The sequence below is a fragment of the Petaurus breviceps genome, unplaced genomic scaffold, assembly GCF_028583685.1.
Source record: "Petaurus breviceps papuanus isolate PSGF00001 unplaced genomic scaffold, PetGlider_PUasm1.0 221, whole genome shotgun sequence".
Lineage (NCBI taxonomy): Eukaryota > Metazoa > Chordata > Mammalia > Diprotodontia > Petauridae > Petaurus > Petaurus breviceps.
The window spans coordinates 13,559,947-13,586,947 of NW_027185877.1; the positions used below are offsets into that span (position 1 = coordinate 13,559,947).

Here is a 27,001-nt window from a genome sequence, read left to right on the forward strand (position 1 = left end):
TGAGGGTCTAAATCATGTTGGTTATATTCCCATATCAATCAAGGTACTTTGAACACAGTCATTCAATAAATAATTGTTGAATGAATGAATGAATATTTATAAGATGTTTTAAATATCTTAAGCATAGATGTTAGAAAGGAAAATTTCCATATTCAACTTCTCCCTTTTTACTGACTTGGTTAGCTAAGCAAAAATGCCTTAAAAGTACCATATAAAGATCATCAATAAACCAATAATAATTTATTAATACCAATAACAGCACTAGGGACAGGATCAGGTCATAGTTCCAAGGCATATGCTAACTTTCCATCTCATACTTCCCACTACCTTTCACACATCTTAAAATGGATGGTTCCCCTAACTAACCCAATACCCACCATAGTTCCTACTATGTACAAAGCATTATGTATATGAAAGCTAGCTGCCATTCTTTAGATCTTTCAACTAGTCCATAATAATAATTCCATTTTTAGTATTTTAATGGTCTTTCTCCAAATTAATAATAAATACACTTCATGTTTGTAATGTCGACAATGGAGAGCCTCTTTTTTTCTGAGGAACAGAGATTCTCTTACATTAAACTGAACAAATTATGAAAGTTATTTGGTATATTTACTTTCTAAAACTCAGTTATAGAATGTGAACAGAACTCAAGATTTATTTAATGTTCATTTTTTTTATTTTTAGAATCAAATCTGCAAGCAACACTGCACATTTGTTACACAAGAAATAAGTTAAAGAATGAATTTAACATCCTCTTTTCCAAACCAGAGAAAGATAAGTGCCTCAGTAAAGTACAGAAAAAAACTAAAACAATAATAATAATACATACATACTGAAATGTAAGAAAGTTACCAATTATTAAAAACCAGTACCTGTTGGAAATGCTGCCCATGGAATAGCAGGAGAAGTAGTGTGGGTTTCACCACTTCCACCCTCAAAGGTCTCTGCTGCCTAAAACAGAAAACTAGGATTATTATGGAAGTTTTTAAGAGAAATTTTCATTTAAGACATAACAAAGAAACAAGAGATCTCAGTTCAGCAGGCAAATGTTACCCTAATTTTCTACCACTCTCTCAAACTCTTAAATATGTTTTTAAGGCCATTTACTAACAGAATCTCTCTTGAACTTCACATCTCTGCTCATAGCCTCCCTGCCAGTGAATTCTGTACCTTTAAGACCCTGAATTATATTTCTATATAGATAGAACTGATATTTGAACCAAAATGTACCATGCAACTATAACTACAAACCATTCATGAAAGAAAAGAATATATTCTTTACTCCAATATCCAGAAAAAAAACATAAATTATCTAGGAGAATTTTTTATTCATTCCGGACTAAATGGAGACTGATTTAAAGAGAAGTATCCTATTCATTCATTTCAATGACATGATATCCAAGCTGATATCTTATATCATGTTATCTGAACATGTTGAAAATTCCAACAACAATCAATAAGCCCTTTCTCTCAAGAGTCTAAAACCATGAAACAGGTCACTTATAGATAAGGAAATACAAAAGGAACAAAGATTTCAATTAATCGATAAAAATGTACTAGGCACCTACTATCTGCCAAGCACTGGGCTAAGCTCTAGAGACAGAAAAAGAGGCAAAGATAGCCCCTAGCCTCAACAACCTCACAATCTAATGTGGTAGACAATATTCAAACAAATATACACAAACAAGTCATATACAAGATAAATAGGAAACAATTAACAGAGAGAAGGCACTAAAATTAAGAGGAGACTGGAAGGCTTTCTGTAATAAAATGGGATTTTGTTGGGCCTTAAAGAAACCCAACAAAGTCAGCTGGCAGACTTGAAAAAGGACAGAATTCCAGGCAGGGGCCAACCCAGAGAAAATACCCAGAGCTAAGAGATGGAGTGTCTTGTTCTAGGAATAGAAAGAAGACCAATGACACTGATTATAGAATATATGGTGGAGAGTAAAGCATAACTACACTAGCCAAGTAGGAGGGGAATAGGTTATGAAGAGTTCTGAATATCAAACAGAGGATTTTGTATTTGATTTTGAAAGCAATAGTCACTGGAGTTTATTGAGTAAAGGATGACATTTTCAGACAAGAGTTTCTAGAAAATCATTTTGTGGCTGAATAGGGTATGGGCAGGAGTGAAGAAAGATGTGAGAAAGCCACCAGAAGACTATTGCAATAATTTAGGCATGAGTTGGTGAAGGCCTATATCAAAATGGTGGCAGTGACAGGGGAGAGAAGGGGGTATAATTAAGAGATGTTGCAATACCTAAATCAATGTCTTGGCAACAGATTGGATTTGGGGTAGGGATGGGGCAAGCAGTGAAAGACAGTGAGGAATTGAGGATGACACCTAGATTTGAGCCTGAGGGACTGAGAAGATGTTGGTGCCCTCAACAGTAATAGGAAAGGTGGGTATTGTGTTAGGGAAACCATCCTTTTTAAGATGTGTGAAAGGTTGTGGGAGGTATGAGATTGAAAGTCAGCAAAAAGTTCAGGGAAGAATAGGTAGATATGAGAAATGTTATTACAGAGATTAATTAAATCAATGGGAGCTCATGAAATCTCCAAGTATACAGAGAAAAGAAAAGAGGACCCACAACAAAGCCCTGTGAGATACCTACAGTTAGACATGATCTGGATAAGAATTCAGCAAAAGATACCGAGGAGCAGTCAGATAAGTAGGAAAGCTAGGAAAGAGTGGTACCCCTGAAAACCAAGAAAGAAGACAGTATCAAGGAAAAAAGAGTGATCAACAGGTCAAAAACTGAAGAGAGGTAAATAAGAATGAGGGCTGTGAAAGGCATTGGATTTGGCAATTAAGATCATTGATAACTTTGGAGAGAGCAGACTAGCACTGGAATGATAAATGTCAAAGGCCTTACTCAAAAGGTTTAAGAAGAGAGTGAGAGAAGAGAAAATAAAGTCACCTATTACAGACAGCCTTTCTGCAGTATTTTACTGAAAGGGGAAAAAGAGATATAGGACCACAGTTAGCCAGAATAAATGGATCAACTGAAGGTTTTCACACAACTATTCCAGAAAAGTTCTAAAATGGTACCAGAAGGGACAATGATAAATCTAAAGAAAAATGGTTTTAAATTCTCTCATCCATAAAATGAAACTTAAGAGCAGAATGTGACCTCAGAGGTCATCTATTCCAAGCCCTTCATTTTGCTGATGAAGAAATTGAGATTTAAAGAGATAAAAGTAGAGACTTCCAAGAGCCACAATGGAGGAGTAAGCAGTAAATTGCCACAACTCTCCCATATTCACCTCCGAAAAACCATAAAAGAAAGCCCCAAAACAAATCCTGGAACATCAGAACCAGCAAAAAGACAGGGTGAAGCAATCTTTTCACTCAAGAAACTTGGAAGACCAGCAAGAAAAGTCTGTCTCACTTGGGCAAAGGGTGAATAAAGTCCAGGACAAGGAGCTTCCCCGCAAGCAAGCAGCAAGCCCCACCTGAGTAAACATGAAGGAGGTTCTGAGCTACAGTGTGGTGGAGTAGCCCAACACCAACACCAGGACCCATCACATAATTAAGCTTAGCCAGAGGAACTTGCAGACTCCAGCTCCCAAGAATCACTATGTACTTCAGCATAGCTCAGGGCAAAGAGACAGCCTCCAGAGGCCAGATCTTCATGTGCTTCAGCACAGCCTAGGGAAAACAGGCAACTTTGAGTAGTCACATCTCCACATGTTCCAGTATAGCACTAGAGAAATGCAGGAACACCCCCCACCAGACTCAGAACACACTAGCACTATGATCCTGGTTCAGTAACAGGTATGCTGCCAGACACCTGTAGTCTCCAACGCCGCCAGAAATCCTCCACCATATCACTCAGTGCAGCTCCAGACATAAAGATTCCCCTGTGGGCCTCAGGGGAACTCATTGCCACAGCAAGGTAAACAGCCAGAACCTGCAGGCACTGACACAAGAAACCTGAGACAGGACCCATAAAACCCCAGAAACAGAGACCAAATTTAAATGAAAACAGTCAAAAGAAACAGGCAAAGAAAAGAATCTGACACTAGAAAGGGAAGATCAAGACACAAACTCAGAAGAGAACAACAATGTCAAAAAACCTTTGGGCAAAACCCCAAAGAAGAATAAAAAGTCTCAAGTTCAAAAACTCATGAAACAGTTTTAAAATCATGTAAGATATAAAAGTTGATACTATAAGCAAATTAGGAGAGCAAGGAACAGTTTACCTGTCAGATTTATGAAAAACAGGAGAATTTATGACCAAACAGGAGTTAGAGAATGTTATAAAATGCAAAATGGATAATTCTGATTACATTAAATTGAAAAGTTTTTGCAAAAACAAAGCCAATGCAACCAAGATTAGGAGGGAAAGAGAAAACTGGGAAAGATTTTTTATAACCAATGTCTCTAATAAAGGTCTCATTTATAAAATACATGGAGCACTGAGTAAAATTTATAATAACACATGTCATTCCCTAAATGATAAATGGTCAAAGGATATAAACAGGAAATTTTCAGAGGATGAAAATAAAGTTATCTATAGTCATATCAAAAATGTTCTAAATCACTACTGATTAGAGAAATGTAAATCAAAATAATTCTTTGGTATCACATCACACTTATCAGACTGGCTAACATGACAAGATAGAAAAATTATAAATACTGGAGAAGATGAGGGAAAATTGAAACACCAATGCACTGTTGGTGGAGTTGCGAACTGATCCAACAATTCAGGAGAGCAATTTGGAACTATGCTCAAAGGGTTATAAAAATGTGCATACCTTTTGATCCAGCAATACTACTTCTAGGGCCATATCCCAAAGATATCATATAAATGAGCAAAGGACACACACGTATACAAAAATATTTATAGCAGCTCTTTTTTGTGGTGGCCAAGAACTGGAAATTGAGGGGATATCCATCAATTGGGGAATGGCTGAAAAAGTTATGGTATATGAATGTAAGGGAATAATGAAATGTGCTATAACAAAAGATGAGCAGCAAGACTTCAGAAAAACCTGGAAAGACTTATATGAACTGATGCTGAGTGAAGTGAGCAGAACCAGGAGAATATACACAGTAACAGCCACATTGTGCAATGATTGACTTTGATAGAATTATTTCTTTTCAGCAATGCAAGGACCTACAACATTTCTAAGGGGCTTATGATGGAAAATGCCATCCACATCCAGAGAAAGAAATATAGAGTATGAATGCAGTTTGCAGCACACTTTTTGCCCTCTTTTTTTTCTTGTTTTTTTCTTTCGCATGGTTCCTCCCATTTGTTCCAATTCTTCTATACACCATGACTATTGTGAAAATATGTTGAATGATAATTTATATAAGGAGCCCTTATTGAATTACATGCCATCTTGGGAAGTGGGGAGGGGAGAGAGGTGGAGAAAATTTAAAACTTATGGAAATGAATGTTGAAAACTAAAAATAAATAAATATATATATTTTAAAAGTCATGTAAGGGAAAAAGAAGAAAAATTGGAAAAAGAAATGAGAGTGATGCCAGAGAATTATAGAAAACTAAAGCTTAAAAAGTAGAATTGGCCAAAAAGAGATACAAAAATTCACTGGAGGTGGGGGAAACAATTCCTTAAAAAGTACAATTGGCTAAATGGAAAAGGAAATACAAAAATTAGATGAGGAAAACAACTCCTTAACAGTTAAAATCAGAAGGGGGGCTAGGTGGCACAGTGAATAGAACACCAGCCCTGGAGTCAGCAGGACCTGAGTTCAAATATGGCCTCAGACATTTTATACTTACTAGCCATGTGACCTTGGGCAAGTCACTTTACCCCAACTGCCCCTCAAAAGAAATTTATAATCAGACAACTGGAGGCTAATGAGTATATAAGAAATTAAAAATCAATCAAACAATTCCAAAAGAATGAAAAAATAGAAGAAAATGTGAAATACCTCATGGGAAAAACTGGCATTGAAAATAGACTGAGAAAAGACAATATCAGACTTACTAGACTACCTGAAAGCTATAATCAAAAGGAGGACCGGGATAGCATTGTTCAAGAAAAACTGCTCTGAACCAGAGGGCAAAGTAGGAACTAAAAGAATCAACTGGTCGCCTCAGGAAAGAGAACCAAAAATAAAAACTCCAAGGAATACTATAGCTAAATTACAGAACTATCAAGTCAAGGAAAAAATACTGCAAGTGCTAGAAAGCAACAATTCAAATATCAAGGAGTCACAATCAGGATTACTAGAGACTTGGCAGCAACAGTATTAAAGGATCAGAGGTCATGGAACATAATACTCCAGAAGACAAAGGAGCCAGTACTACAAACAAGAATCACCAATCAAGCAAAATTAAGCATAATACTTCATGGGGAAATTTGATTATTCAATGAAATAGAAGGATTTCAAGCTTTCATAAAGAGAAGACCAGAACTGAACAGAAAAAAAAATTATCCCAAATGTGAAGACCTGGGAAAAGGCCAAAAAAGGGAAAAAGAGAAAAAAAAAACCTACAAGATTCAATGGAGTTGAACTGTTTATATTCTTACATGGGGAAATGATACTTGCAATTCTTAAAAACTGTTATCACTAGCAAAAATTGTACAGCTAGAAGAAATATACATAGATAGAAGGTACAGGTATAACACAAATTTAAGGGAATGAGTAAAAAAATAACTAAGGAATTAAAAAGAGGAGAACACTGGTACAAAAAGAAGGGAGAAGTAGAATGTGGTAACTTATTTCACATGAAGAGGCAAGAAACACCTATTACAGTGAAGGGAAAGGTGGAAAGGTCAGCAATGAGCATTGCTTGAATGTTACTTTCATCAGTATTGGTTCAAAGATGGAATAATATACAGTCAACTGAATACAGAAATCTATTTAACTCAACACAGAAGTAACAGGGGAGAATATCCAGTAAGGGGACTGGGACAGGGGGGACTGAAAGAAAGGAAGGCAAACCAGGGAAGGTAGTAGAAAGCAGCATCCAGAATCCTACAATATGTTTACAAGAAACATATCTGAAGCAGAGGGATGTACACTGAGCAATGGAGTAGACAATAATATGCTTCAGGGGAAGCAAAAAAAGGAGGGGTAGCAATCCTGTAAGGAAGGAAACTACATCCTCCTAAAAACCATACACAATAAAATAATAGCAATACTAAACATATATGCACCAAGTGGCATGACATCCAAATTCTCAAAGAAGTGAATTCATGACCAAACAAGAGATAAGACAGCATTAAGAAATGCAGAATAGATCGTTTTAATTACATTAAATTAAAAGGCTTTTATACAAACAAAACCAATGATGATTGGAAGTAAAGCAGAAAGCTGGAAAACATTTTTACAGCCAGTGTTTATGATAAAGGCCTCATTTCTCAAATATATAGAGAAATGAGACAAATTTATAAGAATATAAGCCATTCCCCAACTAATAAATGGTCAAAGGATATGAACAGGCAATTTTCAGATGAAGAAACCAAAGCTACCTACAGTCATATGAAAAAGTGATCTAAATCGCTTTTGATTAGAGAACTACAGATTAAAACAACTCCCAGGTAGCACACCTCATCAGCCAGACTGCCTACCATGGCAAAAGAGTAAAATGTTAAATGTTGGAGAGGATGGGGAAAACTGGGACATTTATGCACTACAGGTGGATCTGTGAACTGATCCAACTATTCTGGAGAGCAATTTGGAACTATGCCCAAAGGATAACCAAACTGTGCATACCCTATGATCCAGCAATATCACTACTAGGTCTGCATACAAAAGAGATTATAAAAAAGGGGAAAGGACCTGTATCTGCAAAAATATTTATAGCAACCCTTTTGGTGGTAGCAAATAATTGGAAATTGAGGGGATGTGCATTAACTGAGAAATAGCTAAACAGACTGTAGTATATGAATGAATACCATTGTGCAATAGGAAACTATGAACAGGCAGACTTCAGAAAAACCTGAAAAGACTTGCATAAATTGATCTAAGTGAAATGAGCAAAACTAAGGAATCATCGTATACAGTTATCAGCAACACTGTATGATGATCATCTAAAAATGACTTAGTTCTTCTCAGCAACTCAATAATCAAAGACAAGTACAAAGGATTCATGAAGGAAAATGCTATCCACATCCAGTTAAAGTACTGATGGACTATGAATGTAGACCAATGCATATTTTTTTATCACTAACTTCATTCTATTTCATGTTTTCTTTTTTTCCTTTTGATGTTTCTTCTTTGACAACTGTAGCTAATATAGAAATATGTTTTACATGACAGCACATGTATAACCTATATCAAACTGCATACCATTTTAGGAAGAGGGGAGGAGATGGAGGGAGAAAAATCTGGAACTCAAAATCTTGTAATACTCAAAGCTAAAAATTGACTTCACATGTGATTAGGAAAAATAACATACTATAATAAATAAAGAGGTAAAAGTAACTTGACTAATGTTATACAGCTAATAAGAGTCAGGGACACGATTTGAAGCTCGACTTGAACTTGACTTCAAGTTCAACACTCTATCCCAGGGCTGAAGAACCTATGGCCTTTTATTAAGAGTATTTAACCCGTGAAGTTTGGATTCAGTCAAAGGATCATTTTTGAGGACCTAGAAGGCCATAGGCCACTGATTCCCTAGCCCTGCTCTATCCACTATACTATGCTGCATCTTCATTTCAAAACTACATAAGAAGGGGGCGAAGTCAAGATGCCTGAGCACAAACAGGCCTAACCTTGGCTCTGGTTCCCACCTCCTCCAATTCATGTAAAAGGTCACTCTGATCCAACTTTGGAGCTATAGAACCCACCAAATGACACAGAGAAGCTAATCTCCCGCTGAGGACAGCCCAGCAGGCCGGCAGGAAGTGGTCAGCACAGTGCTCTGGGAACTGATGCCCAGCCCCATGCAAGGCAAAGATCTTAGCCCAAGGGCAGCCTGAGCAGCCGCTGGTTGGAAGGACTTCAGATCACCAGCAGCTGCGGCGGTTTCCAGAATTATCAACCCATAGATGCTAAGTTCAAAGTGAGAGGTCAGTGTAGAGTGGACTTTGGGACCCGGTAGTTTGGGAATACAGTTGACCTTTATCCCCTGAAGGGAGAAGCGGCTGAGGCACCACGGCCAGGTAGCCACTACCACATGGCAGCTTCAGCTCCTGGCCTGCAGATTGTAGGGGGACCAAGCAACCAGTCTGAGGGGTAATCACTCTTGCTTCAACCTGCTTAGATGTGGATTGAGGTCTAGGGTGGAGGTCCTGGGGTGTGCGACCAGCTCACCTGAGTGTGTGGAGGTTTCAGAGAGGGTACCCAACTAATACCCTCGGCAGCTGAGAAAACCCCAGTGATTGGGACAAAGCTCCCCTGTCTGGCAACAGAGTCAGACTGTGGCAAAAAGCCCAAAAGTCAAGTAATTAAGTGGCAACATGAGTAAACGAGGGAACAAACAGAGCAACGGAGCTTTACACTCCTATTTTGGGGACAAAAAGGATTAAAGCATGGAAAAGGAGAAAGACAGTGAAGTCATAATTCCTGTACCAAAAGCTTCCAAGAAAAATACAAGCTGGTTACAGGCCATAGAGGACCGTAAAAAGGATTCTGAATATCAAATAAGAGAAGTGGAAGAAAAATTTGGAAGAGAAATGAGAACAATGCAAGAAAATTAAGGAACAAGAGTCAACAACCTCACTGAAGAAAATAACAACTTAAAAAATAGACTAACTCAGATGGCAAAAGAGGCCCAAAAAAGCAATAAGGAGAAAAATGCCTTAAAAAGCCAAATTTGCCAGATGGAAAAAGAATCTGAAAAGCTCACTAAAGAGAATCATTCCTTCAGAATTAAACCGGAGCAACTGGAAGCTTGTGACTTTATGAAAAATGAAGATACTATTAAACAGATCCAAACAAATGAAAAAATAGAAGACAATGTGAAATATCTCATTGGAAAAACCACTGACATTGAAAAAAAAATCCAGAAGAGATAATTTAAAAATTATTGGACTACCTGAAGGCCATGATAAAAAAAAGAACCTAGAAAACACCCTGCAAGAAATTTGCAAGGAAATTGCCCTGATGTTTTAGAACCAGAAGGCAAAATACAGGTTGAAAAAATCCACTGATCACCTTCTGAAAAAGATCCCAAAAAGAAAACTCCTAGGAATGTTATAACCAGGTTCTGGAATTCCCAAATCAAGGAGAAAATACTACAACCAGCCAGAAGAAAGAATCTGAATATTGTGTAAACACAATCAGGATAACACAGGATCCAGCAGCTTCTACATTGAGAGATTGAAGGGCTTGGAATATAATATTCCGAAGGTCAAAGGAGCTAGGATTAAAACCAAGGAATCATCTACCTAGCAAAACTGAGTATCATGTTTCAGGGGAAAATGTGGTCATTGAGTGGAATAGAGGACTTTCAAGCATTCTTGATGACAAAACCAGAGTTGAATAGAAAATTTGACATTCAGATACAAGAAGCAAGAGAAGCATGAGAGGTAAACAGGGAAAAGAAATCATAAGGAACTTAACAAAGTTGAACTATTTACATCCCCACATGGAAAAACTATAATTGTAACTTATGAAACTTTTCACAGTATGAGAATAGTTGAAGGGAATAGAAATGTGTGTATGTATATGTATATAGATGTATATATACTTGTACATATATGCCTATACAACAGGGTATTATATATGAATGTGTGCATATATCTGTAGAGGCATACATAGATAGAAGTCACAGGATCAATTTAATAGAAAGGGATGATACTTAAAAGGTGAAATTAAGAGGTGAGAGAGGAATATAATGATAGATGGGGAGAGACAGAATGGGGTAAACTATTTCATATAGAAGAGGCAAGGGAAAATGGTTACAATAGAGGGGAAGAATAGGAAGGCAAAAGAGAATGGGTCAACCTTATTCTCATTGAATTTGGATTAGGGAGGGTATGACATATACACTAAATAGGGTATCTCACCCTACAGGACAGTAGAGGGAAGGGGATGAGAGGGGTGATAATGGAAGAGAGGGTAGGCTGGGGAGGAGGGAAATTGGAAGCACCCATTTTTTAAAAGGGACAGGATCAAAGTAAAGAATAGAACAAATGGGAGGTAGGATAGGAGGGAGGGAAATATAGTCAGTCTTTTACAATATATCCACTATGGAAATGTTTTGCATAGCTACATGTGTACAGCCTATATTGAATTACTTATCTTCCCCGTAATGATGGGTAACAAGGGAGGAAGTGAACGAATCTGGAATTCAAAGCTTTAAAATCAAACGTTTTAAAAAATAATATATATATATATATATATATACACATACATACATACATATATATATTATTATTATTATTTTACATGTAACTAGGAAATAAGATATACAGACACTGGGTCATAGAGATCCACCACGCCCAACTGGAAAGTCGGAGGGGGTATGGGGAAGATATGGGAGAGAGCAGATTGGAAGAGGGGATATCCAGTGGGATAGCTATTTTGGGGTGGTGGGCAGCAGTGAAAATGGGGAGAAATTTTGTAACTCAAAATCTTGTGGAAATAAATGATGTAAACTAGAAGTTAATAAAGCATTTGACAAAAAAAAACTACATAAGAAGACTTCCAGGAACTTTCCTTTGCCAATGCTTTTAGCAAATCTCGAAGAGTAAGCAGTCATATCACATCACCATCCATTCCAGTTCATCCTCCAAACAACTGGCAAAGTGATCTTCCTAAAACACAGATCTTACCATGTTCTCCCCATCCCCACTCAATAAATTCTAATAGTTTCCTATTACTGACTTTCAAAGCTCTTCATAGCTTGCTTCTTTATTACCTTCCCAGTCTTCTTTGATTTTATTTTTCTCCACATGATTCAGTGACACTGGCCTCTGCTCTTTCTCACACAAGATACTCCATCTCCAGACTCAAGGTATTTCATTCACTGTCTCCCCATGCCTGAAATGGTCCACCTCTTCATTTCAGTCTCACTAACTATCCCCAGGTCTCAATTAAAATCTTACCTTCTATAAGAAGCTTTCCAAATCCATTCAATGATAGTGCCTTACCTCTGAAATTATCTTCAATGTATCATGTCCATATCTTGTTTATAAATAGTTCTTTGCATTTTCTCTTCCACCATTTGACTGTGAGCTCTTTGAGAGCATGAACTGTTTTCTGCCTTTCTTTGCATTCTTAGAAGAGTGCCTACACATGATATGTACTTAATAAATGTTTAAGTCTGACTTGACTGACTTGGCCAAAAAGCATAAACACAAGGTTGGTTTATAACAGCAAGGTTCTAAGAAAATGTGTCTCATTTGGAAAAAGAAAAACAAAGTTCTGGCTATAAGATGAAGTATGAAGTCCTTGGTTTTTTCCTGATATTGCCCTTTCCTTGATCATTAAGATTTCCTCTTTTCCCCACCCCCATCTCCTTCTACTCTACTTTCTATAATGACTTTTACTTGCTTAGAAAATTGGTCCAGTAGTTTTTATAATAGAGAAGGCATCCTAGAGCAGATACAAAATTAAGTTTTTCTATTTCCAATAGCAACTAATGGGTGTTAGGAGGTAAGGAATGATAATGGTATTGTTTTTAACATTGGTGAGATAAAAGTTATACAATTGTGAAAATGGAAATTATACCATAAGAGTTCAGATAAAGGTATTTTTGCTCATTTGGCCCTGCTAGGGTCTATCACTGTTATAAACCAGATAGAAATTGATTATTCCTTGCTGTTCAAAACCAGGTTTTTTTCCTAATATGTGAATACATGAATGCAGGTAAGGAATATGCTATAACAGAGAAAAGGATATATAAAAATAGTGTAGCAATTCCAGGATTGCCTCCTAAATTTTAGGATAGTTTACTTAAGAGATTGTTCCAGGATTAAGATACACCATTGTGGGGGCAGCCAGTGGCTCAGCGAGTAAGAGAACTGGCTCCAGTGTCGGGATGACCTGGAGATCGAATCCCGGGCTCAGATACTCAGCACCACACCCAAAAATAACTGTCCTTGTAACCTTGAGCAAGTTACTTAACACCGATTGCTTAAAAAAAAAAAAGATACACCATAGTGTCAATGGGAATTACAGGTACACATTCATTGAGAGGCACACTCTTAGAGAACACTTGCGGCCAAGTAAACTCAAAACCCTGATGTTATAGGAACCTAAGATACTTTCCTTCTCCTTGTATGTACACACTACTTCCCACCAAGCTCAGAATCTCTCCTTACCTCTCTAGACATCTCCCACAAGTCAGCTCCTGTCTGCCAGGGCTAACTCACTCTCTTTCAACTCCTCTTGATAATTTTTTCCACTGGCAACTAGACCCTGATCCATTGCATGCCATCATGGGTAGTAGAGGATAAGAAACCCTTCCCCTGATTTGATAAACTGCTAGAGTCACTCCTAAGGACTAGGTGTCTTGACTATGTCCCTAGAAAGCATGTTGCTTTTTAAAGAACACTAGGAATGCAGATTATTTTTAAGCAAATAGTGGCCATAACTTCTTTATACTAAATAGGTAGTGATACAGGACAATTCTCAGTACTGACAAAGTCTGGGATTTGAGGTCTTTGGTCTTATATCATCCCTTCAGGAGGCTGTCATGTTGTTTTATTTTGTAAAGAGGGGAGGGATGCTAGATATAATCTTTCTTTTTTAGTCTTTCTTTTCCTTCCCTAGTGCTACCTATACCAGGGAGATCAAAACCCCCAAGGTCAGAGTTATGCAATAACAGTAGTGAAGCCTTTTAAGTGGTAGGAAACTGTCTAGAAGAAACCTGGCCACCATGGGATAGGTTTAGTAAGAGCACAACCTAAGGCCCTATAGGTACCATGAATGCAAGGCTGTTTTTTTCTTTAAATTAACATGAAACTGTCCTCCTGACTTAAATGGCTCATGAAACTACACTTCAAGCAATTATTGATAACTTCCAAATAGTCTGAGTACAAAAATGCCAGGTTATAAGCAGTTCTCTTAAGCTTCTGATTATCAGAGGAGCATTGGCAACATAGAAGCAGGGAAGCTATCTATGCTCAACTGAACCAGTGCTGTATTCTTGTTGAATACCTTTCCCTGGTGAATACTAAATGAACTGTCTTTTGTTAACTGTTATATATTTCATAATTATCTCATTTCCTTACAATCGCAAACATGAACTACTGGACTGAATACAATAGTTAATGAAAACGAAGGATTAAAATAAGCTGAACTTAGAACCAGACTTTAAATGAGTGATGAATCAAAATTTTAAATCAAAATTTTCAAAAGGGATATTAAATAATTTTCACTTGGGAAAAATCATCATTAATGATAACATTTTAGTAAGAGCAAATATTTGTGTCACCAATAAATAAAATCTAAATTACTTTCAAAATATTTATTTTTTAAAAAATTTCTTTCATGGGGGCAGCTAGGTGGTGCTGTGAATAGAGCACTGGCCCTGGAGTCAGGAGGACCTGAGTTCAAATCCGGCCTCAGACAGTTGACCCACTTACTAGTCATGTGACTTTGGGCAAATTACTTAACCCCAATTGCCCTCCAAAAAGAAAAATAAAATATCTCACATATATTTAATAATATATATAACCTCTTAGTAAAGTAACACATATATGATTTACAACTAAATAAATGTATATACACTTGAGGTGTGTCCTCAAATATTTTTTATCAACAGAACTCACAAAGAGAAAAAGTTTCGAGACCACTGGAGTAGAATATGGAATTGAAACTGTTACTCTCAGGAAAAGAATTAACAATCTGTTTTCCAGTTAATATAAAAATATATGATATAAGCAAGCATGGTTTCAATAAAAGAAGACTATTATGGGATGCTATCTTCAAATAAATGACAACTTTCAAATCACAAATCATATCAGATGATATTTTAAACATAATTTATTTCCTCAAAACAGAAAGAATTGATAATATGAAATGTTACATTTCACTTGAATAAACAAAAATAAATCACCCAAAGAAACACAACATTGAAGGTTTGTCTTTATTTTCCTGTATCAGACTAGCTTTATTATATTCCGATTTAGAATTTGCAGAAAGAGAAGAAATTTTGATGAATAAGTCAAGCTTCCAAATGTATTAACAATATTTTTAAATGAATAAAGAACAGCAACCTAGATAGTTCAAAGTTTTTCATATCAACATCTTTACAGTTGCTATTTGGAACATTTTTCTTATCATTACTATAATAACCTACATCTTCCTTTCAGAGTATTCAGAGCACTTCATGGATAATATCTTATTTCATAAATCAGTCCTGGAAATTATACTCCCTATTTTGTAAATCCCCTTCGTAACCAAAAGTCCTAAGTTAATGAACTTACAGAAAAATCAATTTATTGACTGATGGCACCAGTACTGGAATTCAGGTGTCCTAACTCCTAATCAAGAAATTTTCTCCAAGACTACATGGGCATCATAAAAATTAATGAGTTATAAAATATTTCAATAAAATTATAACACACTGAAAAGAATTAAGGGAAGAAGTGCCTCCTCAAATAACACTTTCCATTTACTGAAAATCAAACCAAAACCTGAAAATAACCTAACAACTCTTAAACCACAAAAAGACCTTGTACATAATATACTGAAATATCTCATTGCAGGTATAAACCATGGAAACATGTGGCAGGATCTTCAACACCCATTTGTCATCTCACAAGTATTTCCTAATGGAGATGTAGCCCAATATAACCATCTGCTGACAATGTCTCAGAAAGCTATTTTGTAATTGATCCACTGATAGCACTTAATTATATCTCTGCCTAAACCTTCCCTATGCAAAAGACAAAATATTTAATGAAAATTAATTGTTAGGGGTTTCAAAGAATTGTTTGGTTCGATTTTTTTGGAATGAATTTTTGTTAATTTTGGCCTCATATTCCAAAACTAAGCACAAATAACCAAAAAATGAATTAACTAAAAATGCCAAATAATATTTTATAAATATATTTACCTATATATAAGTTATTGGTTTAAATATATATACTTACATATCCACATAATAAAGTCAAGAATATTACATACCTCAAAACCACCAAAATCATCATCATCCATTTTTCAAGTGGTACCTAAAAAACAACAGAATACAGTAAAACAAAATATTTATAATTTACTTACGAGATTATAAACATGTTCTGATTTACAACCTGTAACTGATGATAATGAGCAATTTCTTCTTCACATGGATGTACTTTTTATAATTTTAAAAGAAAAAAATAATAGGCTTTATCTTTCTGGCAGGTTTAGGCTTTTCTGTACATTCTTCAGCAGTCATGTATTTTGAAGTTTTATGTTGAGCAGTCAAGAGTGGAAAAAATATTATTTTACATTTTAATTTGCTTTTCCCAAATTAGCACAGGAATTCAATTCAATAATGCTTCCTGCTTTTTGCATCTATTCCTCAGTTGTCTGGCAACATCAGCATAAACCCCTGCTAAGAAAAGGGCTGTGGTAAATATTTTGGAAATATGTCCATACCACAAAAGGTTCTTCCCTATGTTTCATGGCCGGAGTTGATTTAGCTTTTCAAAATTCATCAGCATTTTTGAGCTGAGGCCACAACTTTTGGAAGATTTTGATATGTGTATTTTTAGCTAAAACTGCTTTGCATCTCTGGAAAAATGTGGAGCAAGTTACTAGGCTGATCAAGATAAATCAAGACAAGAAAGACTACTCATGGGAAAGTAAGAATGAAAGACACATAAAAATGCCCCTAAATTCTTCTCTTTAATAGGTGTCCCTATTAAATATGTTTCAACAGACAGGAAGACAGATAGGAGATGCTCTTGCTTATCCTTATCCTTAAATAGGATAAAAAAGTAAGTAACTGATATTGCACTTAAGTTAAATATCTGACAGAAGAGACTTTCACCTAAGGAATTATAGAAGACTTGAAATATTAAGAAGGGTACATGTTTACATGTGACCAAGAAAATAGGAAAAAGCACAACATGGTAGATAACTTGCTTCCCATGAATTTAGACTTATCTATAACCAAGTGATAAAGTAGCCAATTTTAGCCAACTTGTTCCTCCAGCTATTAAAAATGGGCAATATCTTACACAGTACTGATCTCAGAGTTTGCCTCAATCAATTGTAAAATACCTAATATCAGCTAGAATAAATCCAATGCTAGTTATACTACCCAACTTTCCTGTGAGGTCCAAAAAGTCAAACAAAGTAAATCAGAAAAGCACTAATCCCAAAGTTTATTTCTATACAATCCTCCCATAAGTAATCAGAGAATAGATAATCATCTTTCCATGTTTTGGTTGCATGTTTAAATTAACATCAGTAACAAAAGGCAGTGCTGCATAGTGGGTAAAAAGCTGTCCTTGAAGTAAAGAAGACCTAGGTTTGATTTTGTGACTTGGGGCAAGTCACTAAACTCTCAGTGCTCTACAAAATTCTCTATGATGAGATGGTGCCTACCTGAATTAATCAAGGAAATTTCTCACCAGGTGCTCCTTATACCAATGAAATCACAGTTTTACTCCATATTTCTAATTGCAGCTTAGAGGTCCCAAAATGTTAAAGGATACAAAACAAAAAAAATTGTGAGAAATGCATTTTCCCATGGGAGTTATTTATTTGTTGTTAAGCTAGATGAATTTCAGGGTCTTTTTCTTTTTACAAAAATGTGATACTAAATGATGCAAAAATAATGTATACAGACACCTATTACTGAAAGGAATGGCATCAAAGTGAGATATGATATGATTCAATCATTCTCTCTATTACCCAAAACTTAACAATTTGATGAGAGAAAAAAGTATGTCTCTAAAAACTTAAAATCAAGCAAACCACTCTCACATATCACTTTAAAAAATATATAAACCAGACTTTCAGAAACTTTTTATAGGGATTAGTTTGAAATGGAATTCACTTTAATTCTGAGTTGCAAGCAAACAAAAATCTGTATGTGATTAAATTTTATGAATAAATTACAGTAGAAAATTGATGTGAATAGTGACATATAACTAAGCCAAAATAGAAAAGTCCAACTTGTCTTTTCCACATGCATCCAATAAACCTCCAGAGACAATTAAAAAAACTATTTTTAGTTTCTATGAATGCCGCACTCAAACTAATACAGTTTCAACAGAATGGAATTTTTATTGTAATGTTTCTATGTGTTTTGTTAATTTACACTTCAGTAATTGATCTGTAAAATACCCACAAGGAAAAAAAAAACACATATGTGACAATTGTTTTAGCTCCCCTGGCTGTGAAATAAAAATACAAAACCATCATCTGAGCAGGTCTAATTTAGCCCTACTAAAAGAACATATTAGTAATCACTGATATTTTCCATAACATAACAGCATTTATATATTTAAATTCAAATATTAATGTCTTCTTTCTTAGTTACTCCTTCAACGGAATCTTCAGAGTAGAGATTAACATTTTTTGTCATGGATCTCCTCTGGCAGTCAAGAGACTGTGGGGCCCTTCTCAGAATTATGTTTTTGAATATGTAGTTATATAAAAGAAATCAATTGTGATGAAAGATATTTACCAAAATTTTTTTATAAAGTTCACAAACATCAAGTTAAGAATCCTGGCTTTGGACGCTTAAAAACAAATATGTATTTGGATGCTTGAAAACATTATTATGTTTTGACTATTATGAAATAAAAGTAACAGAATAATCTCTACATGTTTTATATCTGAAATACAGTACAGGCTTTCAATTGTCATCAGTGTATTTGAATCATGACAGATTTAGAGAGAGAACTGCAAAATAAGATCACCTCCCCTCCCTTTATTTTACAGGCAGCAGAATTGAACCCCTTGGTCCTTTGACTCCAAAAACAGTGTTCATTCCAGCACACTACAAGACTTTGAAGAAACCAAAGTATGTTGTCAATCACATTCTTAAAAGATTCATGTAAAATTTCTTTAAATACCCACCTTACACATTACAGTGATGTTCCAATATTACACAAAGATAGATTCTAAAGTTAATGCACAAAGTATAAATTATGTATGGTTAAAATTACCTTTCTTGTACATATATTTCAAGGAAATCAAAGAGATAAAGGTCTTATATGTGCAAAAAAAAATTTCCCTGATTCCCACAACCTCTCAAATCTTTTCAAAACAGAAATTATGCACCACAGATAAAGTACGTAAAGAAATTTAGTAGATAACCATCAGATGAATGAATAACAAGATAAACTGTGGCACATGAACATAACTGAATTTTACTGTGCCATTAAAAAATATATCAAGAACACAGAGAATATATGGGAATGATGTAAAAACTAAAGTAAAAAGAATCAGGAAAATAATATTTGAAACAACTACAATAATATAAATGGAAAGAAGAATGACCAAAAAGCTAAATACTCTTATAATGATTATCAAATTTGTTCCCAATGAAAAAGAAAAGAGAAAATAAATCTCTTTATCTTCTTTGCAAAGATGGAGGGCTACTGGTATGGACCTCTATATATCCTATCAGTTGGCTGATATGCATATCAGTTTTACTGAACTATTTCTTTCCCCTACCCCCAAATCTTTTCTATTGTTCATTACAAGGGATGGCTCTCTGGGGAGAGAAGAGAAAAGAAATATATTTGGAAATGGGCTTCATTTGAAGATGGAAAGGAGCTAGGTTCTCTTTAAAAAGAAGGCAGTCTGCCAGAAGGCAAATGAAATTGAAGTGGTTACTATGGAAAATATCACTTATATTTCATTTTTCATATTACTCAGTTAAACTATTGATCTATTGAACTATTGAAAAAAAATTCTTAAAAGACCTTTATTCAGAAGTTTAATTATAGTCACATTTTCCATTGAATAATTTTTCCATATTACATATAAGTGAGTAAAAGATAGGCAGAATCCATCCACATTATTTAAATAGACATTTTTATTTTTACCGAGCATGGATAGTTGAAGTATGTGCTCCAAACTCACTGTACCTTTAAAACATAATATAATGTTTTAAATATTTACATTCATGACAGCAGTGGCAGCAGCTACTCCTAGGGTTATTTGCCCACAGACTAAATGTTTGAAAGTCACCTATTTAAACTGAGGAAGTCAAGATGACAGAGTAAACTGTAAGTGCTCTCACACCCTGCTCCTTGTTGACCTTAAAAAACAAAAAACAACAACAGATCATTGCCCCAAGAGAAATCCTGAAATAGGGGAGACAGAAGGAAGAAAGGGTACAGGAGTCTTTTAGATCAGGAGGCTAGGGGGATTAGCAGGAGAGTTCCCTGTTGCAGTGGCTGAAGGGAACCAGTACAGGACAGGAGGTATCTCAGCAAGAGAGTGGTGAGCCCCACCTCAATGAGCCAGTGTGAGATCCTGAGCCCCAGGGTGGTAAAGTCTACACCAGGACCCCAAGAGTGACTTCACACCGTCAAGGCAATCAGCAAATACCAGCACAGACAGGTATCCACTAGCAGTGTAGCCAACCTGTGCTCTGGCGCAGCCTTAGGGTGGGAGTGATGGGGTGCTTGGGGTGTCTTATGTTTGTAACATCAGTTTGTAACACCAGTTTGTAAAATCAATTTGTAAAACCAGTTTGTAAAATCACATCCCACCCCCATCCTCAGAGCATTAACTATGTCCCTTCCCCCTGCCAGCACTTTGCCTAGCAAAAATTCATGAACTGTTTATCTCCCCCTAGTATAATGGCCAGCTGTACCTATGAATCCTTCAGCACATCTTGAATCCCAACATCCATCTTGTCAAACATGACACTGATGAGTGGCAGACAAGACACTTCGAAGTCAGCCCTGACTGCTAGCTGACTTAGTAATGTTTCAAGCCTAAAACCACACCTCCAGGTAGCCCCTCCTTGGGCTACCCTGTATTTCCCAGTGAATTATGGGCAATATATCTGCTCAGTTAGTATTAAAAGAGCATTTTCCTTTAAGCACTGACCACTCCTTAACTCCTCCCTAATCCCACCCTTAATCACCTAGTTAGCATAATTGACATTTGATTTACTATCTAACTCTTTATAAACTATACCTAGGATTTCTTTAAGTTTGCAGGTTCCCTAAAAACCCCTGCCTGCTGTAAAGCGTAACAATAAACTTTTACAATCCTGACTCAAAAGATTGCTTGGGTCCTAAGAATTCATTCCAGACAGTGCCTACTCAGGGACTCTGCTCATCAGAGCCCTTGTAACACCTATCACCCCCCTCGTCAGGAGGAGACCTCCATCAGCCAGACGACTACTCTCCCACACCTCATAGTGCAAACTTCAGTGTAACCTGGGGATACGAAGAGAGATTGCAACTAGCCTCAGCACACACCAGCCAGCTCCAACTTAGTACCAGGTAAGCTACTTCTTTATATAGCTTCCAACACAGGCCACAGGACAATAAACCAGTAACTAGTCCCCTAGCATCCAGAACACAAAGCAGGGGACAGAGCCCTCAGTGCCCCAGAAGTACAGATTCATTTAAAAGTCAGAAAAAGCCAATCACAATGGGCAAAAGGCAAAATTGAAAAGCGAGAAACATAGATATTTACTATGAGGACAGCGAAGATCAAAATACAAATTCAGAAAAGGAGAGCACTGGCACTATACCCACATATGAAACCCCAAAAGGGAATACAAACTGATCCCAAGCCCAAAAAGCATTCTTAGAAGAGCTCAAGAAGGATTTTAAAAGTCAAATTAGTGAAGTAGAAGAAAAACTGAAAAATTATATTAAAATGCAATTGACAAAATGGGAAAAAATTCACTGAAGAAAGCAAATCCTTAAAAATAAAAATTGACCAAATAGAAAAGGAGGTACAAAAGCTAACTGAAGGTAACAATTTGTAAAAATTAGAATTGGGCAAATAGAAGAATCAGTTAAAACAAAATCTAAAGAATAAAAAATTAGAATTAAATGTAAAATAACTCACTGGAAAAACAAATGAACTGGAAAATAGATCCAGGAGGGATAATCTAGAAATTACTGGTCTACCAGAAAGTCATGATGAAAAAAAGAGACTGGACATTTTCTTAAAAGAAATCATTAAGGAAAACTGCCCTATGGTCCTAGAACCAGAGGGTAAAATAATAATTGAAAGAATCCATCAATCATCTCCTGAAAGAGATCCCAAATTGAGAATGCCAAGGAATATCATAGCCAAATTCCATTATCATCAGCTCAAGGAGGAAATACTGTAAGAAGCCAGAAAGAAAGAATTCAAATATCATGGAATTATAGTCAGCAAAACTGAGCATAATCATTTTTTTGTCTTTATTATTTTTTTTAACTTTACTTTGAGTTTACAAGATTCAGGTCCCCAGGTCTTTGAGTTTCAAACTTTCTTCCCCTACTTTTCCTTCTCCTCCCTCCCCCCCCCCCTTCCCCCCCCCCCCCCCCCCCCCCCCCCGCCCCCCCCACCCTCCCCCCCCCCATGGCGGCATACAATCAGGTATAAAATCAGGTATAAGATCTGCAGATACTTTCACAATAGACATTGGTCAGGTTATAAAGAAGGATTGCATCAGATGGAATGAACAATGGAAAAGAGGAAACAAAACCAAACAAGAAAAAGAAAGAGAGCAGGTAATTTGCTTCAATCCGCATTCAAACTCTGTTCTTTCTGGTTCTTTCTCTGAATGTAGACATCTCTTGCATCATGAGTCTTTTGGAGTTTACTTATAGCTCTGCATTTCTGAGAAGAGTCCAAGTCTATAAAAGTTGGTCTTCACACATACATTGTATCTGTAATTGTGCACAATTTTTTTCCTGGTTCTGCTCTTCTCACTCAGCATCAGTTCGTACAAGCCTCTCCTGGTAGATATGAAGTCCATCTGCTCTTCATTTCTCATAAGTGCAATAATATTCCATTACATTCATGTACCATAACTTGTTTACCTATTCCCCAATTGATGGGCATCACTTTAATTTCCAATTCTTTGCCACCACAAAAAGAGCTGCTATAAATATTTTTGTACATATGGGTCTTCCTCCCACTTTTATGATCTCTTTCTTCTCTAGAAGTGGTATTGCTGGGTCAAAGGATATAAAATTACTTATAGCCCTTTGGGTATAGTTCCAGATTGCTCTCCAGAATGGTTGAATCAGTTCACAACTCCATCAGCAATGTATTAGTGTTCTAATTTCCCCACATCTTCTCTAGCATTTATCATTTTCCTGTTTTGTCATCTTAGCCAAAATGACCAGTCAGATGTGGTACCTCAGAGTTGTTTTGATTTTCATTTCTCTAATCAATAGTGATTTAGAGTATTTTTTCATATGCTTATAGATATCTTTAATTTCTTCCAGTGAGAACTGCCTGTTCATATCTTTTGACCATTTATCAATTGGGGAATGACTTGTATACTTATAGATTTGACTCAATTCTCTGTATATTTTAGAAATGAGGCCTTTATCAGAGATATTGGTTATAAAAATTCTTTCCCAATTTCCCACTTTTCTCTTAATCTTGATTACATTAGGTTTGTTTATACAGAAGCTTTTCAGTTTCATGTAATGAAAGTTATCCATTTTTTCATTTTATAATTCTCTCTAATTCTTGTTTGGTCATGAAATCTTCCCCTCTCCATAAATCTGACAGGTAAACTATTCCTTGCTTCCCCAGATTGCTCACATTATCATCCTTTATACCTAGAACATGCACCATTTAGATGTAATTTTGGTATATAGTGTTAGATTATGGTTTATGACCAGTTTCTGCCATACTATACTCTAGTTTTCTCAGCAGTTTTTGTCAATGGACAAGGGCATAAATATCTCATAATCCAGTGAAGAAAGGCAGAAATATTAATTGAAGATTTTTCACATCATTATGCAATAAAAATTATATGTAATAAAGGACCATGGAAAGATAGACTAAAAACTAATTAGAAACTAAATAATCTTATCCTAATGAATGAGTAGGTCAAACAACAAATCATAGAAACAATCAATAATTTCATTCACGAGAATGATAACAAGGAGACAACATACCAAAACAACATACCATACCATGGGATGAATCAAATGTAGTTGTTAGGGGAAGTTTTATATCTCTGAATGCTTACATGAAAAAAAAACAGAGAAAGAGGAGATCAATGAATCAGACATGCAACTGAAACAGCTAGAAAAAGAACAAATTAAAAATCCTCAATTAAATACCAATTTATATTTCTTATTTATAATACTGAAAACCAAATGAAAGATTAATAAAATTGAAATTAAGACAACAATTGAACTAAAAAATTAAGAGCTGGTTTTATGAAAAATCAATAAAATTGATAAATCTTTGGTTCATATAATTTTTAAAAAGAAATAAGAAAACCAAATTAACAGTATCCAAAATAAAATGGGTGAATTCACCACCAAAGAAGAGGAAATTAAAACAATAATAAGGAACTATTTTGCCCAATCACATGCACATAAATTTTACAATCTTAGTGAAACACATGAATATTTACAAAAATAATAATTATCCAGATTAACAGAAACTCAAGCAAAATACTTAAATAACCCCATCTCAGAAAAAGAAGCTAAACAAGTCATCAATAAACTCCTTAGGAAAGAAATCTCCAGGGTCAGATGGATTTACAAGCAAATTCTACGAAACACTGAAAGAAGAATTAATTCCAAAACTATATAGATTATTTGGGAAAATTGGTGAAGTCCTACTAAATTCTTTTTATGATACAAATATGGTACTGATACCTAAAATGGGAAGAGACAAAACAGAGAAAGAAAATTATAGACCAGTTTCCTTAATGGATATAGATGTAAACAAATTAAATAAAATATTAGCAAAAAAGATTATAGCAATTTATCACTAGAATAATACACTTTGATCAAGTATGATACATACAAGGAACCTAGAGCTGGTTCAATATCAGGAAAACTATCAACATAATTGATTGTATCAACAACAAACCTAAAAGAAACCATACAATTATCTCAATAGATGCAGAAAAAGCTTTTGATAAATTCCTATTAAAAACATTGGAGAACCTAGGAATAAATGGAGCTTTCCTCAAAATGAAAAGCAGTATCTACCTAAAACCCTCCACAAGCTAATATTATGTGTAATGAGGAAAAGCTAGAGATATTTCCAATAAGATGAGGGGTGAAATAAGGATGTCCATTATCACCACTGTTGTTCAATGTGGTATTAGAAATGTTTGCTTTAGTAATAAAGGCATTTCCAATAAGATCAGGGGTGAAACAAGGATGTCCATTATCTCTACTGTTGTTTAATGTGGTATTAGAAATGTTTCCTTTAGTAATAGAAGAAAAATAAATTGATGGAATTAGAGTAGGCAAAGAAGAAATTAAGTTATCACTCCTTGCAGATAATATGACAAAATACTCAGAGAATCTTAGAGAATTAAGTGAAAAACTATTTAAAGTAATAAAAAAAATTTAGCAAAGTTTCAGGATATAAAATAAACTCACATAAATCACCAGCATTACTATATATTACTAACAAAACCCAACAGCAAGAGATAAAAAGAGAAATTCCATTTAAAGTTACTGTAGACCTTATAAAATATTTGAGAGTCGACCTGCCAAAAAAAAAAAAAACCCAGGAACTATATCAACACAATTACAAAACGCTTTTCACATAAAGACAGATCTAAACAATTGGGAAAATATCAGTTGTTTCTGGGTAGGCCAAAATAATAAAATAAAAATGACAATTCCACCTAAATTAATTTGCTTATTCTGTGCCACACCAATCAAATGACCAAAACATTATTTTATAGAGCTAGAAAAAATAATATCGAAATTCACTGGGAAGAAAAAAGTGTCCGGAACATCAAGGCAATTAATGAAAAGAAATGCTAGGGAGGGTAGCCCAGCCATACCAGGTCTTAAAATGAATTATAACACAGCAATAATCAAAACCACTTAGTACTGACTAAGAAATAGAAGTGCAGATTAGTGGAATAGGTTAGGTACATAAGACACAGTAGTCAATGATTATAGCAATCTACTGCTTGAAAAACCCAAAGACTCCAGCCACTGGGATAAAGACTCACTATATGAGAAAAACTGCTGGAAAAATTGGAAAATTGTATGGCAGAAACCGGGCATAGACATTGGTCAATCATCTTACATCATATACCAAAATGAAATCTACATGGGTATACAATTTAAGTATAAAGGCTGATATTATAAACAAATTAGGGCAGCAAGGAATAGTTTATCTGTCATATTTATGGAGACTGGGGGAATTTATAACCAAACAAGGAATAAAGAACATTATGAAATGCAAAATGAATAATTTTGATTACAGTAAATTGAAAGGGTTTTGCACAAAGTCAACACAAACAAGATTATGAGGGAAGCAGAAAACTGGGAAAGAATGTTTATAAGCAGTGTCTCTGATAAAGGCCTCATTTCTAAAATATATAGAGAACTGAGTCAAATTTCCAAGAATACAAGTCATTCCCCAACTGATGAATGGCCAAAGAATATAAGCAGGCAGTGCTCAGGGGAAGAAATTAAAGTTATCTATATTATGTGAAAAAAAATGCTCTAAATCACTATTGATTAGAAAGATGCAAATCAAAACAACTCTGTGGTACCACATCACACTTATCAGATTGGCTAACATGACAAAACAAGAAAATGATAAATGTTGGAGAAGATGTGGGAAATTTGGGACACTGATTCATTATTGGCAGAGCTGTGAACTAAGCCAACCATTCTAGAGATCAATTTGGAACCATGTCCAAAGGGCTATAAAAATATGCATACCCTGTGGCCTAGCAATATAAAAATGGGAAAAGGACCCATGTGTACAAAAAAATATTTATAGCAGCAGTTTTCGTGGTGGCCAAGAACTGGAAATTGAGTGGACACCCATCAATTGGGGAATGGCTATACAAGTTGTGGTATATAATGTAACAGAATACCATTGTGCTATAAGAAATTATGAATAGGAAGCCTTCAGAAAACACTGTAAAGACTTATACGAACAGATGCTTAGTGAAGTAAAGCAGAACCAGGAAAACATTTTTCACAGAAACAGCACAGTGTGCAACGACTGTTTCTGATAGACTTT

General features: G+C 35.4%; 1 protein-coding gene across 5 annotated transcripts in view; it reads right to left on the minus strand.

Annotated features, from left to right (window-relative positions):
- The window catches only part of CCDC91 (coiled-coil domain containing 91), a 662,757-nt gene that overhangs the window by 479,474 nt on the left and 156,282 nt on the right, over positions 1 to 27,001 (minus strand). For 4 of the 5 annotated variants that reach the window (XM_069094897.1, XM_069094893.1, XM_069094894.1 and 1 more), the window contains exons 2-3: positions 16,019 to 16,062; positions 876 to 954 (exon numbers count right to left, since the gene is read on the minus strand). In XM_069094897.1, coding sequence (XP_068950998.1) covers positions 876 to 954; positions 16,019 to 16,048 — 109 coding nt within the window. In that variant the 5' untranslated portion in view covers positions 16,049 to 16,062. Of the gene's footprint in view, positions 1 to 875; positions 955 to 16,018; positions 16,063 to 23,934; positions 23,958 to 27,001 lie in introns of those variants that run through there. The other variant, XM_069094896.1, reaches the window with a different exon arrangement.